The 15,651-nt window shown below is 39.2% G+C and overlaps 3 protein-coding genes across 7 annotated transcripts in view; 2 read left to right on the top strand and 1 right to left on the bottom strand.

Annotated features, from left to right (window-relative positions):
- The window catches only part of LOC135104426 (sodium-coupled monocarboxylate transporter 2-like), a 38,583-nt gene extending 25,142 nt beyond the window's left edge, over positions 1–13,441 (bottom strand). The window contains exons 1-3 of one of the 4 annotated variants that reach the window (XM_064011833.1): positions 13,334–13,441; positions 7,186–7,491; positions 3,549–6,245 (exon numbers count right to left, since the gene is read on the bottom strand). In XM_064011833.1, coding sequence (XP_063867903.1) covers positions 3,651–6,245; positions 7,186–7,458 — 2,868 coding nt within the window. In that variant the 5' untranslated portion in view covers positions 7,459–7,491; positions 13,334–13,441 and the 3' untranslated portion in view covers positions 3,549–3,650. Of the gene's footprint in view, positions 1–3,548; positions 6,246–7,185; positions 7,492–7,849; positions 8,000–13,289 lie in introns of those variants that run through there. The other 3 variants (XM_064011834.1, XM_064011835.1, XM_064011836.1) reach the window with 3 other exon arrangements.
- LOC135104427 (heme-binding protein 2-like) lies at positions 483–3,495 on the top strand. 2 transcript variants are annotated; one of them, XM_064011841.1, is made up of 7 exons: positions 483–564; positions 888–959; positions 1,198–1,257; positions 1,713–1,842; positions 2,656–2,833; positions 3,099–3,212; positions 3,321–3,495. In XM_064011841.1, exons 1-7 carry the CDS (start codon positions 523–525, stop codon positions 3,385–3,387), a joined length of 663 nt encoding a protein of 220 aa, XP_063867911.1. In that variant the 5' UTR covers positions 483–522; the 3' UTR covers positions 3,388–3,495. The 2 variants fall into 2 exon arrangements, with proteins under 2 accessions (XP_063867911.1, XP_063867910.1); XM_064011840.1 differs by having other exon boundaries at positions 885–959.
- Positions 13,442–13,545: 104 nt separating the features above from the next.
- The window catches only part of LOC135104424 (telomerase-binding protein EST1A-like), an 86,759-nt gene continuing 84,653 nt past the window's right edge, over positions 13,546–15,651 (top strand). Inside the window, exon 1 of the mRNA XM_064011829.1 lies at positions 13,546–13,668. The gene's annotated coding sequence lies outside the window, so the exon portion shown is untranslated. The remainder of the gene's footprint in view (positions 13,669–15,651) is intronic.

Genomic DNA, 15,651 nt, shown 5'->3' with positions numbered 1-15,651 from the left:
GTGTGGTGGCATCCATACAGGAAAGGAGGAAAAAATAAATAAATAAAAATAAAAACACTTAAATAATGTATACAAGAAGACCGTTTCCACTCCATTATCCGTTTAATGATTTTTGTAGGAAATTGATATATAGAATAATACCAACACTCTTGATGAATGTTTGTCCGACCTTTTCTTCCTTATTCGGAGCAGTTTAAATGACCAGAATTTTCCGCCCTCCGCAAGCAACCGTGCAATCCTAGATAAAGAAAGATACGCCCTTCCTAGGCCATAACTCCCCCTCTCCATACACATTCGTACAGACTCTGCGCTGCTAACAGTGCCGTCACGCACCGGTCTGTCCCTTAGAAAGCACCCTCATTATCTTGAATTATCCCCACAAAGCATTGCCGTCACCCCCTTCACCCTCTCCTACCCTTTGCCATCGTGACACAACAACGCACATCCGTTCATTACACAACACACCAGTGGCATAAGATGAAGCATGGCAGAGTCTGGAGGATATAAACAGGCCGGGTTGGGATGAGGAGGACACTACCTACGGCCACGGCAAGCATGATGAAGGTATGTGGTCTCTGCCTCTTTTTCAGTTCTTCGTTCTACTCTCAACCAGTCAGCTGCCTTTCTAGTTTTCTGATGTTTCTCGTTACTTATTAACCCAAATAAGCGTTGTGACTACTGGCAAGGGACCCTTACCTCTGTTGACGAACTTTGTGCGGTTTTCTCCCAATGAACAAAAGTAAATAACCAAAAGACAAGCAAATATACCTCCATCTTAATAATATATTGCTGAAGATTTACTAAACTGCCTTGTTTTGCACTTAAATATGTCCTCATTATTAGACACAAGTTGTTTGTCAACATGGAAATATTTGCTTAACCAGCAGATGTGGGACGCTGCCTTGGTTGCGGTGCTGGCTGTACTGGCCGGGACCGGCATCTGCGCGGCCATGCCCATGGTAAGTATTATTCTTCAAGTGGGCTAAAGCTGCTAGCCGGACGGAAGCACTTGCGCATTCTGACCCAGAGAGACTCACTAATTAGGAACAAGGTCAACTCTCAAGTGTACTCGTAACTCTAGAGATACAGTTTTCCCTCGGTGCTCGACATAAACAATTTCATGAACCCAATATTGACAAAGAAAATGAAATACAAGAACCACTGTTTCTTTCATCGTGTTACTCTTCACCACGACAGGAATACGATGATCTGAAGCCCAAGGAGTTTGCGCCCTACCAGTTGATCAGCGACGAGGGGGTGAGTAACCAAGTATACGTTTTTTGCTTTTCACGTAAACCAATGTACTGTTTATATTGTAGTTCAGCATAGACTTTATTAAGGATTTGTTAATGTAGTGAAAGACGATTTTTCTTACGGAAGTGCTCAGAACCTTAGCTTGTCTTAATTAATCTGTTTTATCTACATTAATATAGCCAAGTAATGGTGTGTCCTAGTAGTACGTAGCACGCTCAGCTCACAGCAAAGATAACACAGGGTTCGAATACCGTGCCGGTCGGAGCCGATGTGGATTTGTTTTTCTTCACACTATGTTTCCGTCCAAAACTAATATGGTATCTAACTCATCACTCTGTCTATCATATAGGTTGATGAACAGCATCTTTCTACAAATTATTCTGTTCTTCTCAATTCACGTGTGGTCAAGCGCAGCGCGGGACCTGTCTAATCTGTCTGAACCTCCCCTGCCCCAACAGTCATACGAGGTGCGGGAATACGAGCCAGCGGCGTGGGCGTGCTCCGTCCGGGACAAGATTAAAAGCAAGCGAGAGATGATGATGATGTTTGTTCGCCTGATCCAATACATCAACGGCGAGAACTCCCTGGGTGGGTATGGGTTAATCCTTTACTGCCGAAGAGGACAAATATGTCCTCCTTAGAATACATGGTTTTAACTCAAGTATTAGAGTTAATATCAAGTATTAGAGTTCGCTCGCTGGTCAGGACATACAAGTCCCGTTTCAGCTTTCGATCGGCACCTTTGTTTATACTCGAATGGTTCCCTCTTCTCAGTTGAACCAGAAGGATAATGAAATTGAAGATTTTTTTTCTTACAGCTGGAAAATCTTTCAAGGAGCACCATTGGGCATCAGCAATTGAGTTTTATGCTTTTCCTAGTCTTAATTCATTCATTCATTCATTATCAATATTATTTTATATTTGATTCATTTATCATTATCTTTATTATCATTTACGACTATCGCACTTAGGAATAAGTAGAATATTAGTTTTGGACAGCAGTTAGGACAGATAAAAAGGATAATCCCCAGAGGAATTGTGAGGGTACTATATTCCCTTCCATGACATCAGGACACCTTGGGTTACCTGAAATCACTTGTTTATAGAATTCTCTGCATTAAGGAATCTATTTATGTTTAATACAGCTGTCACTTTGACTATCACTTCATCCTTGACTAAAAGATGAAGAGATTTATTATCTTTATATTATAATAATTATTATTATTACTATTATTTAGTTTATTTACTTTCTATTATTATTATCTACTTGTTTATCTTTTTTTTTTACAAAATAAGGGTTTTTTTCTATTGTAGTTGCTTTTCACCAACCTTACATTCATAAAAAAAAAACCTGTTAACCCCTAAAAACACAATATAACTGTGCCAGTGTGTGCCCTGCAGGTGAGGAGCTGGCCATGACTGGTCCAATGACCATGTACAAGGAGATGTCAGAGCTGACTGGCATCAAGAAGATCGAAATGTGCTACTACCTTCCCTCTAGGCACCAGACCAGCCCTCCCACACCCACAGTAGAGGACGTTGTCATCAACAGGAAGGACACCATGAAAGTAGCTGTAAGGTAAGCTGATGCTTCAACTGAAAATCCCTCATTCTTATATTACCACTACTTATTTTCTTCCTTTATAGTGGATATCATTCACAACCATTGCCTTTCAGTAGCCATCTTAGTATTTTGTTAACACTAAATTTAAACAGTTTATTTTCTTTAAAAATAAGCCAACAAAAATTTTTGGATAAATGATTCTTGAGCATTACAATAATTTTACTATTTGTTTCACTGCTTTCTAAGCCAGTATAAGCCCTAAAAAATCTATCCTCAACAGGTCATTTTTGGGCAAGAAGTTATCAATGGAAGACTGGGAGATACAAAAGTTCATGCTACAAAAGGACCTCAAGGAAGCAGGTGTCAAGGTTGTCAACTATGAGAACTGCTTTGGGTAAGATTTAATCTTTGAATTTTTTTACTGTCTATATATCTTCATCCATAAAAACTCTTAAACATTACTCAAATAGATGTCACCACTAAAACCGCCTTTCATCCCCAGGACCATGTACTATTCCCCGGATAAAGAAGATTACGTTACTGAGATCTGGTATGAAATGCAGGAGTGAGATCCCGATTGTCTGCCTGTCTGGTCCCAACTGCATAGTCTTTAAGTCAATTTGATCTTCAAATCAAGTTATAATTGATCAAGCAAGTAATAAAGCAGTGACCCTCAATATTTTATTCTATTTCCTTTCACAATGTCTGTAAAGGTAAGGCAAATATACACTAGCAGCACAGCGCATTTATTAAAAAAACAATTATATATTAAAACTAGAACTCCTCCCTAAGGCTAATTAATTTTCTTTTAAGAAAAATGGTAGCATGTCCTCTATGACTTGGCATTTACCATGGAGGACATGAGGTGTCCAAGTTTATGAACATTGGACTGAATGATGTGCTGAATGCGATCAGTGTAGCCTGGCACCAAGGGAGGGTCAGGGGCACGTTGGTAGTAGCCCGAGGGCAGCTCCTGCCACCGATCTGGGGAGGGTGTGTGGTCCCTCATGAACATCCAAACATCCTGAAGGATGCATACCATCTCAAAGGGTGCCAGGTGAGCTACCATCTGGGGAAGAACTCGCAAGGGACCAGGAAGAAACTGAGCAGTTACCATCACCTCTAAGAGGTGCTGTGTTGCAAAGAGAGCCTCTGGGGCATTCTGAGCAGTAGCAAAGGGGCAAGTGTTCCAGTAGGCTGTGAGAGCAGCTGTTAGAGCACGCACCAACACTGAACAGTAGCTCAGAGCAGCACGGTGTGTTGCTACAAACTCTAGCAGATGCCATGCAACTGGGAAGTCTTCAAATGTGTTCTTGATGGCCAGGTCCCTCTCAAAGGTAAATTTGATGTATTCTTCTGGCCAAGGGAAGCCATTAAACATTATGTCAGGGGATATCAGCTCCACTAGTAGGAGGGCAACAGTAGAAGCACCTTCTCCATTTGTCTGTGCTGCACAGCACACACTCAGTGTGTTGAGCAGCAACTGTGTGTGAAATTTCAATGTGTCTGATGAAGGCATGGGGGTGTGGTTGTGCTGGGACAGGCGACCACTGCCTATGGTCCCCATGTGGAAAATGCTTGTATGAGACTGAGGTACTTTGACCCAGGAATTAAACTGCCTATTAGCTTGGATCAGCAGCTCACCCTTTACCTCTTTTGATGCAAAGTTTACCTTCTTCACTGCTCCAAACAAATGAGCACACTCAGGCTGAAACACACCTTCCACCAGAAGCCTAATGATCTGGTTCAGACCAAGGGATGAGCAAGACAGTTGACTCAACACACGCTGACATCTACCAACACCTGACACCTTTTTAATCAAGTTTGTGTGGTGTAAGCTACTAAAAAAGTAAAAAATAACAGCATGACTCAAGGATAGGACATGACCAACAGGAATTGGTTTCTTTAAAGGCAACTGACAGAGAACTTGCATACAAGCAGTCCCAAGAACAGGATCATTGATCAGCTCAGCTAGAAGTGGAATGTTGGTCAATAGAGCATCAGTCAAAGATGCATGAATTTGGACTCTGTCTTTGTGGCTTTGGCAAAGAAGGGTTTCTAAACTACTCAATGAATTCAGGATGGCAGAAGCTCCCATTTGTGGCTGAAGTGTTCCAGCCAATGCTGTGGAAAGTGCTGATGTGTGTGTGTGCCGAGCAGTCTGGTGCACCACAAGAGCTGTGATGACGGCAGAAAGAATTTCTTGATGACCGCTTGCTCCATTCTTAGTGCTGCAGCGTAGTAAATGTCCTAGTGTTGTGTTTGCTGTGGCAGGTCCTTGCTGCACAACAACGAGAGTTATCAGTTGTTTCAAATGGTTAATTAAGGTTTCATTACTAGGTGTTGAGATTATTTGCTCCACCAGGCCAGCCACAGGGGACACAGCCTTTCCACCCACCACCATGCCCACATCACTGCCATCCAGTCCTCCACCACGCAAACCCACCAAGAAAGGGATATGAATGCGGCCGGGACCAGAGTTTCGTCTCATGTAGGTGACCATGCATATCTCACTTACTACTCCTTGCAGAATATTGTTAACAGCACCCCCAACAGAGCCAGGCAGCTTTGATGCTGGTGCAAGGGCCTGGAGTAGAAGACGCAGGATTGAGGGAGCTGCAGAGCCTCCTGTGTCCAGCACTAGATGAACAACCATTTCCTGCAACTGGCAGTGGTTTACAAAATATCGTGGCACCCACCAGCTCACCTGGTTGGCAAGAGCAGCCAAGCGATCACTAGGCATCAGGAGGGTATCAATGCCTGAAGTGAGAGCAGCAAGCACTGCACGGGACCTGCTAGTCACAGCCAGACACAATAAGAAAGGAACAGATGCCTGAGCCTCAGCATCTGTTGCCCCCTCAAATGTACGAAGCAAGATGGCATGAAGGCTGCGACGAATATCTGCCAGGTGTCGATCTGCCAAATGATTGAGGATCTTGTTTACACTGGCAAGCTGGTGTTCAGGTGGCCGCCCATGGCAGGATGCAAAGCTGCGAAGGCCCAGGGACAGCACCCGACTGATGACTGTGGCTGGGAAGGAACAGCCAACATGAGCCACAAGCCAGTCCAGGGCTGGTCCACTTGCTGCACTTGCATCAAGCAGTGCAGCCACTGCTGTGTCTGGATCATGAGCCACACACTCCACTGTCAGTGCAGCCAAAGTCCTTGCTGGACTGCATGACAGCCAGCCTGCTACCACCTCTTCTAAAGTGGCATCACCTCGCCCCACAACAGTGTTGGCCCACTCCACTGACCAACGACCTAGCTGTTCCACAGCCCACTGACTAACCAAGGGTCCCCACACTCCAGGGGCAGACTCTAGTAAGTCACCCAGTAGACTCTCCAGCTGTCCTGAGAGGCCTTCATCTTGGGTTTCATTCTTGCGTGAACCTTCGCCGCTGCTATATCCTCGAATGTGTGATGACACCTGAGGTCAAGGGACTTATTTTATTATCTTTAAGATTACTTTTCTTATCTTAAGGCAGTGACCATCTATATCTTGAGCAATTTTCTTAGCATACATGCAGCTAACACAACCTATCTTAAGATAGCTGTATTACAAGTAGCAACAACTGGGCAAGTCTTATCCCATTTCAGAAAATTTGGAAACAAAACTTTTCAACTGTAATAGTTTTCCTGTTACACACTGCAATGTTATTCATTTTGACTATCCCTTCATTGGAATTAGGCCAATCACACACCAAAATTCCATTTATGCACTCCATATATGAAGCATAGTTGGTGGGGCCTCTGAAAATAAGCCCTGCTGTGTGCAACACCCACAACTAGTCAAGACACTCCCGTAGTTTTTTATACTGTGAAGTGTTTTAAGGGTATATTGCATTCCAGTGTTTCTGATTTCAGTTTATGAAATGGAAGTCTGTTTCATGTATCACACAAAAAAATTTATTATTTATACAAATGACTGAGGGATGCACAAGAGAATTAACAGTAATACAAAATATGAGTAAGACTCAATATTATTAGCATCAGAAGAAAAAGCCTCTGTGCACCTCACGCAGGTATGGATAATATAACTGGTCATTGTTTGAATGTTACAATTACTATAAATTTGCATCAGTCATTAAATATGATAGCAAAAGTAGTTATGAACAATGAAGTTTTAGTAAATCAACAGGCATTGTCCTGATCTGTTTTTTTATCTCCATCAAGACCTGTAATTGCCATATACCAGAGCAACAAATAATACCCATACCTCTTGAATTGTACATTAACCAGCATCTCTCATGGGCCTCTTGTGAGTTACAGTGAAGGTATATTTAGGCCAAAAATTAAGAAAAAAATATATAACTACAGTGAAGGTCATGTTTAGGTCAAAAATTAAGAAAAATATATAATTAATTCACCTGACTTGAAAGTGTGTGAGCCAGAAATGCCAGTGCTGCTGGCCGGGCAGGAGGAAGATTTCGCAGGAGGAAGAGCGCTGTTTCGGCAGCAGTCTGTTCATCTCTCTCACTCATAGCATCCCTCCTTCCACTGTGACTCCTCTTGTCACCAGTGGACATGGCAAGACCCAGGAAACGATCCAGTTCTGACAAGAGTGTTGCAGTGGAGATCCCTCGACCTCCACCATCCACGTTTGCCCCGTGCCCTGGCTCCATCACGTCAGTCACCACCATCCTCCCCAGTCACCAGCACAACACCTCAACCACCTGTAAAAATTCCCAACAAGTTGCAGTCATTTGGTCACTAACATGTGTAATGACAAGATAAAGAATTTTGTTCTCCATTATGAAATAGTGAGAAGTTAATCAATTGTAAATAATGGAGGTGGTTGTAATCAGGGTCCAAACCTGGATCTGACAGGCTGAAAGAATAAGCCTTAACCTGCTGGACCACAAGATACGTCACAGCCAGTCCTGCTTGGCTTGTGTTGGGGTGTCCTGCTACATGACATATATATACTTCCCTTACTACTGCACCTGAGTACAAAAGTAATTCTACAATAAACACATCTACTTAATGCATTGGATTGGCAATCATTCTAACTATATTCCCAGGTAGCCACACCTCATCTTCCTTCTCATGGGAGCTGTCAATGGGTCGATCTGCCTCTGAAACAGGTCTCCGAAGTCAACACTAAGCAGGCTGTTACATTTCTTTGGCATTAAGTGACTGTTACATCAGCAGTTAGGAGGCAGTTAGTGGCAGCATGGAAACTGTCACACTAGCAGTTACAAGACTGTTAGCCTACACCAGCAGATGGGAAGCTTTATGTCAGCAGTGAGTCATATTATGAAATCCAGTGATAGCCAGTTTACCCAGTAGAGTGTTGTGCTTTGTCAGAGATAGGGGTTTTATCAGATTGCATTTTTTTTGTATGTTTTTTTATTCACCCCATTATTATTATTATTATTATTATTATTATTATTTTTATTATTATTATTATTACTATTATTATTATTATTATTATTATTATTATTATTATTATTATTATTATTATTATTATTATTATTATACATTATTCCCGTGCTATGAATTGAAGTGTGGCTGCCACACGATTTTGATTCTTGGATTTTTCCCTTTTCAGAGCTCATGATATCAGACTAGGAATGTGAAATTTTATTTTTACATTTTTTAAAGCCTTTATTTTCACCTTTACATACACTTTCCACAACCCTATAGTGTGTGTAATATATAGATATTTCCTTACATTACAAATACCTGCAAATAAACACTGTACATTCAAGAAAATGTGCATCTGGCAACACCCTACACCTCATGGCCGTGGCTACTACACATACAGTTCTCAAAGAATAGAATGTACTACAAATTTTATGACTCAGTTTTCCTTTCTGATTACTCTGAAATCTTGTTTCCTATTTCTTATGCCTTACTGATTATAGATTTGAGAAGTAATTACTTAGGAGAAAATAACTTACTTTTATATGTGATGATCTTAGGGAAAACACAGCAACTTGCCCTGTGTAGCCAAGTTCACAACATTTATAATGAAAATCTTTATCTCTCTCCTATACTGTAACTTTCAATTTCATTTTATTGCTTTGATATTATATGCATATTGACACAGGTATTCATAAAAGAAAATAATCCCCAAATACATATCAGTTCCTACAGAGGTACTCAGTCTATAATAATTTTGAGCCAAAAAGATAGATATGTATAAGAAAACTTCACACCTGACTTGTCAAAATATTCTTTGTTACGGTTTGTTTGTATATATAAATACAAACAAAATTGAAGGCCATAATATGGGTAAAAAATGAAATTGTATATATACATACAAAACACTTCCCTGAGAGGTACGTATATATACATGCTAAATACTGTAAGGGTTAATATGGAGGTTAGTAATCTGATAATCTTACGAGCTGCAACGATTTAAAACTGGTCCCTATGATAGCATACATAATTCTTCATATAATTTTTTATGTTACATTAATACCCTAGATATTTTTCATGAGGATAAATACTATATGGTAAGTTACTAGAAACCATAAAACTGCATCAGGTATGATGACATTCATCACATTCATGCCTCTTGCTTCACCTTTGTTCATTTCCTGAGTAATAAAGCAATTAATGATACTGACAAAATATGGAAAAGGGTTTAAAGTATCACACATGAACACTATGTTGTTGGATGACAAACCCGTCAAGTGAAACCTTACCACTGATGAGGCAAATGTCATGCTTATAATTTTTGTATCCAAAAAATATTGTACATTTCCTGTATGCACAAATCATGGTAAAGATTAATTTATTAAGTGTTCAAACTTGGACATTTTAATTTTAATTCTGGGTGTTTTTTTTGGTGCTTTTTAAAATGGAGATAATTTTTTCCTTGGAAACCTGTTATTTTCATGCAAATGTGAATTTTCTCAGGACACATGAATATAACAGATTTCCAAGTAAAAAAAAAAAAAAAAAAAAAAAAAAAAAAAAAAAAAAAAAAAAAGGTACCAAAATACACCCAAATTTAAATGTTTGGCTTCATACCCTGGCATTCAGCCTGGCAGTGACCCAAATATTCACTCTCAACCATGCCAGTATATTTGATATGAGTGAAACCAAACCTAATCAAACCGTGGCATGCTGTGTTAGTGGGGAGCAAGGGAGGCACAGCAGCCTGCACCCAGACTCAGTCAAAATGGCAAGCCAAGCCATAAGTAGCTTATTTATTTCCTATTTTCAACCATAATAGAAGTAGTAACTGAATTTTATTTAAAAAGCATTTCCATGATTGTTGAAAGTTTGTAAAAGACATATATGACAAGCTAGTTGTGTTTTGTAGGGTAAGAAATGAAATAATGGCACATTAATAATACAAATCTTAACCTAAATCATGCAATGAACACACGGACCAAAGGATCAGTAGTGATGTGGCCTTCACACAATGACTAAAAGACAACACAATCAAGCTTGCTGAAAATTCATTAATGCTGATGGATATAAGTGCATCTTGTGACTGTGCATCTTCCTCATAGATTAAGACTTATCTAAATGTAAGGAAGGGAAGGATAAAATCTATCCCAAGACAGACATGGACACAGACCATCACATTTTATTTGTTTGGCTTCATTTTAATATCTCTCAGTAGTAACACTGAGTAAAAACTCTTGTTATTATTACTTTTGTTGATGTTCTGACAATGGGGATGCATAGGAAAAAATTATATAAGTGACCAACCTTGATGTCTTCAATGACAACTCAATCTTCACTGTCAGATAATGTTCTAGTAAGAAAAGCATCATGCAGAACTGCATCTCCTTATACACAAACCACTTTAATTGAGAAAAACTCAAGCAAAAAGACACAAAGCTTTGATTTCCAAACTACCCTCCTACAGCTTTTATCCTTCTCTCTGTAACTTCATCTCAAGTTTCCTTTCTGACTGTTCTATTGCTGCTATGGTAGACGGTCACTGTTCTTCTCCTAAATCTATTAACTGGTGTTTCTTAGGGTTCTGTCCTGTCACCCACTCTCTTCTTATTATTCATCAATGACCTTCTAAACCAAACTTCTTGTCCTATCCACTCCTATGCTGATGATACCACCCAGCACTTTTCCTTGTCTTTTCATAGATGTCCAACCCTTCAGGAAGTAAACATTTCACACAGGGAAGCCACAGAATGCCTGACTTCTGATCTTTCAAAAATTTCTGATTGGGGCATAGCAAACTTGGTATTGTTCAATGCCTCAAAAACTCAATTCCTCCATCTATCAACTCGACACAACCTTCCAGACAACTATCTCCTCTTCTTCAAAGACACTCAACTGTCCCCTCTTCTATAATGAACATCCTCGGTCTGTCCTTTACTTATAATATGAACTAGAAACTTCACATCTCATCTCTAGCTAAAACAGTTTCTATGAAGTTAGGCATTCTGAGATATCTCCACCAGTTTTTCTCATCCCCCAGCTGCTAACTCTGTACAAGGGCCTTATCTGTCCATGTATGGAGTATGCTTCACACATCTTGTGGGGGGGGTTCCACTCATACCACTCTTCTAGACAGGGTGGAATCAAAAGCTTTTCGTCTCATCAACTCCTCTCCTCTAACTGACTGTCATCAGCCTCTTTCTCATCGCCACAATGTTGCATCTCTAGCTGTCTTCTACCGCTATTTTCATGCTAACTGCTCTTCTGAACTTGCTAACTGCATGCCTCCCCTCCTCCCATGGCCTCGCTGCACAAGACTTTATTCTTTCTCTCACCCCTATTCTGTCCATCTCTCTAATGCAAGAGTTAACCAGTATTCTCAATCATTTATCCCTTTATCTGGTAAACTCTGGAACTCCCTGCCTACTTCTGTATTTCCACCTTCCTATGACTTGAATTCCTTCAAGAGGGAGGTTTCAGGACACTTATCCTTCAATTTTTGACTACTGCTTTGGACCCTCTTCTGGGACTGGCATCTCAGTGGGCTTTTTTATTTATTGGATTTTTGTTGCCCTTGGCCCTCCTACATAAAAAAAAAAAAAAAATGTAATCTGCCAAAAATGTCTCTTCAATAAACAATGGCATCTTTCTTTAAGAATGTTTCATCAGCGGTAAGATTGTTACATTGATAATCAAGAAAACATTTCAGAGTTATTACTCTTATTGGTAAATTTGCAGTTTCACCCAATATCCCAAATCTCTACCCACACCCCCCAACCCCTCCAGCAAGCTCGGGGGCCTGTGGGGAACTGTTTTTTTTTTTTTTTTTTTTTTTTTTTTGGGGGGGGCACATACGAGTGATATGTAGACTTTGAAAATGTAGTGAAATTTCCCTAGAAGTCAAGGAAATTTCCTAAATGTAGCAAACCAAAAGCCAAATACAACCAGGGGGCTACACAACCAGAAAGCTAAAGTAACCTAACCTAACCTTACCTATCCTAACCTAACCTAACCTAACCTAACCTTAACTATCCTAATCTATCCTAACCTAACCTATCCTAACCTAACCTTACCCATCTTAACTTAACCTATCCTAACCTAGCCTTACCTATCCTAACCTATCCTAACCTTACCTATCCTAACCTAACCTTACATAATCTTACCTATCCTAACCTAACCTTACTTGACCTAACCTAATCTATTCAAACATAACGTAACTCCCCCCAAAAAATATAAAAAATCTAGGGATATTTTCCTACAAGTGAAAGAAATTCCCTAAGTATACAAAGAAATTGACAGTCGCCATAGTTATGTGATACGTGCCTCATACACTCATATAGCTAAAATGTAGGGTAGCTGTACATAAAATACAGTACATTTGCAGTTTCACCCAATATCCTTTCAATGACTGTGGAAACAGGATCCCAGCTAAACACTGAGGTAAATCTTCGAAATTCCGTCCCGACCTTATTGTTCACTTGCGACAAGGTAATATGGGATTAGAAATGCTCCTAGCAGTGTGATCTAGACCGTGAGACATTTCATACTTACGTGCGGTTTATTGGGGGAAACTGCAATTATACCCTCTCATCTAACCTAATAACTTCTCTGTGGGTATGTATGTAGACTACTTCCAAGAGTTTGCTGGACTGTTGAGAAACTTGCCTCAACACTTCTAAACACTCATGTTTCATCACTATATACCTATGACTGATAGTTAATGTGAATTTATCCATCACGAGATGGCTACTCAATCCTCACCATCGGATGTTCTAGTAAGAAAAGCATCATGCATAACTGCATCTCCTTATACACAAACCACTTTCATTGAGAAAAACTCACGTACACTGTCCTGCGCTAACTTTACGACCAATGGAGAGAGAGAGAGAGAGAGAGAGAGAGAGAGAGAGAGAGAGAGAGAGAGAGAGAGAGAGAGAGACCACTACTTTCCTAAGTAGACTGATAAATAGGTAAAGACATCAACTAAGAATGTGTAGTGGCTAATCATAACGTTGCCTACAATAAACATGTACAGAAGAACACTGCCGCAAAACAAACTTTGCTTGTATGAACGTTTGTTAATCTAGTTAAACAGCACAAACTTTACTCAAGTTGGTTGGTGGAAAAATAGAGAAAAAGGAGTCTCCTTACCCACTCGCCGCCCTTTCGCTGGCAGCTTGTAAATTCAATCTTGATCCTTACAAAACACAGTCTTGTTTGAGTTATATTGACCACACTTATCTCTGGTTATTGTCTCTATATTTTTTTTGCCATTTTCGCTTATAACATAAATTTATAATATATTTATGTTGGCTTGTTTCTCTTTCCCCGCAGACAGAAAGCAAAGTCCAGTAATGTGGATATTTTGGAAGTAAACAAACGGGCAGCGGAGGGTAAACAGCGCGTTGTCTTATTACACATTTTTCCCTTACCTTGCTGGCGCAAGGAATAGTTGTCCGTATTAACTGTGGCGCAGGAGAGGGAAGGTGAGTTTGGACTGATCTAGAGTATAGTTATAATTTTTGAAGTCAGCTTGTGATTTTCTCTTTTGGAAAGAATTCACTCTTGTGGCTCAGTGTTCCAGCTTTGAGGAAACCTGTACTTGTCATCTTATCCGCCGCCTAGAATGACTGTGTGTCGTGACGCAGGTGTGAGGTTGATACTGGAAGAACAATACACAAGGCAGTTACTTATGAAATGTGTATAATTTATAGTACTGCTTTAATAAATATGATGTGTTCATAAGGGTTGTAGATTCACTGAGTAAGGTCTTCATACCAGCTGCTGTCGCTGTCGTCATATTCCTTTGATACCTCCCTCCTTCCGCTTGGTGTTTCTACTCACGTGGAACTATATATTTACACAAGAGAGGTAACCGTTTTTAATTTTTGTCTTGGAAATTGCAGTCTCTTAATGGCCTGTCATATCATCAGCACTAACATAGGAAATGATCATTCTTTGTTTTCACGTCAAGTAACCTCACCTGCCTTGTGCATAATATCCACAAGGAAGGGGCAGTTATGATCAGGAGAGATTACATGATGTGATCCTAATTCCCAAAGGTTACTTTAAGGGCCATTTCACTAAGGGTCTGTGCAAAGAACAGAAAAGAAATTATGCTGATGATGACAGTCTATCTTTTAATTATACAGGACTAGTATGATATTATCATACTGGTCCTGTATGGATGGATTGTCATCATCAGCATCATTTCTTCCCTGTTTTATCATATTGGTCCTGTATAATTAAAAGATGGATTGTCATCATCAGCATCATTTCTTTTCTGTTCTTTGCCACAGACCTTTAATGAAATGGTCCTTAAAATAACCTTTGGGAATTAGAGTAACATCACATAATCTTTCCTGATCATAATGTCCTTCCCTCTGGATGCACATGCCTCTGATCTCATTGCTGTCAGAACAACTGTGATTGGTCAGCTGTGAGGTTCCACATTCAAGGTTAGGTATTAAGATGCTATTTAAGATTTGCACTGAGGCCTCTATCATTTCTCAGTTGAAAGTGTGTTAATCATTTTATCCAGTTCACTAAATTATTTGCCTCATTTCTCATAACCATGTCCTTCAGTGCCTACTCAGCGTGTCAAGCCTTATTTATTGTTTGCTTTCTTTAGGAAGGAGCCTCTGCCTAGAAATTTAGTCTTGTTCTTTCTCTTATCATGATAAAAAAAAAAAAAAAAGCATGCACATCCACAGCATGCTATCTGACGTGATTTAATATAGTGAATGTTGTACTTATGATGCATCACTGAAAGATGCTTATTTGAAGAAATGCACTAAAACCATGCTGTACTCAAATTAATAATCATTCAGGCAAAGAATTTTATGAAATTTTTTGTCACATAAATATGATTGTGCAAGTATTATTTAAAAAAAAAAACTTGTCACAAAGTTAGTGCATGTGTGATGGAGCAGTGTCATGAGTTTAGATTGTTCTCCTTAATTGCATCAGTGATGAAAAGCAAAATGTTATATATATATATATATATATATATATATATATATATATATATATATATATATATATATATATATATATATATATATATGCAACATATTTGTGATATAACTTTAATGAAAAGACAGTAGCACATCAGCAACAAAGATAAGAGATGATATGAGGGCTGTGATATTGAAACAAGTGTTTTGGATCCAAATTTTTTTGCTGTTTTTTTTTTTTTTTTTTTTTTAATAGATAAGGACATTAAAAATGCCAGAATTTTTCATAAATTTTTTCTATTCTATTTACTTGAGATTTCTTGTATGGCTGTTAGACAAGTATATTATATCAGAAGTATGATTTTTTGTCTGTAAATTTTCTTTTTAAATTTCATTAATATTTCTAAGTGTTATTGGAAAATCTTATTCAACAGAGGTGTTTTTAGGATTGTAAATATACTCCCTTTCATGTAATGGTAAAATCCGGTAATATGGCAGGAATTTTTGGAGACC

This window comes from Scylla paramamosain, chromosome 10 (assembly GCF_035594125.1).
Source record: "Scylla paramamosain isolate STU-SP2022 chromosome 10, ASM3559412v1, whole genome shotgun sequence".
NCBI classification, from domain to species: domain Eukaryota; kingdom Metazoa; phylum Arthropoda; class Malacostraca; order Decapoda; family Portunidae; genus Scylla; species Scylla paramamosain.
Note: the sequence above shows the minus strand (reverse complement) of the source record. Positions and strands in the feature narration are given on the sequence as shown.

What these genes read in the sequence shown, in the direction of transcription:
- LOC135104427 (XM_064011840.1), top strand. Translation starts at nt 523, where the DNA reads ATGAGGAGGACACTACCTACGGCCACGGCAAGCATGATGAAG. An exon ending in TCTGCGCGGCCATGCCCATG is followed by an intron (nt 960 to 1,197) that starts GTAAGTATTATT and finishes TCACCACGACAG; the next exon opens with GAATACGATGATCTGAAGCC. An exon ending in ACCATGAAAGTAGCTGTAAG is followed by an intron (nt 2,834 to 3,098) that starts GTAAGCTGATGC and finishes TATCCTCAACAG; the next exon opens with GTCATTTTTGGGCAAGAAGT.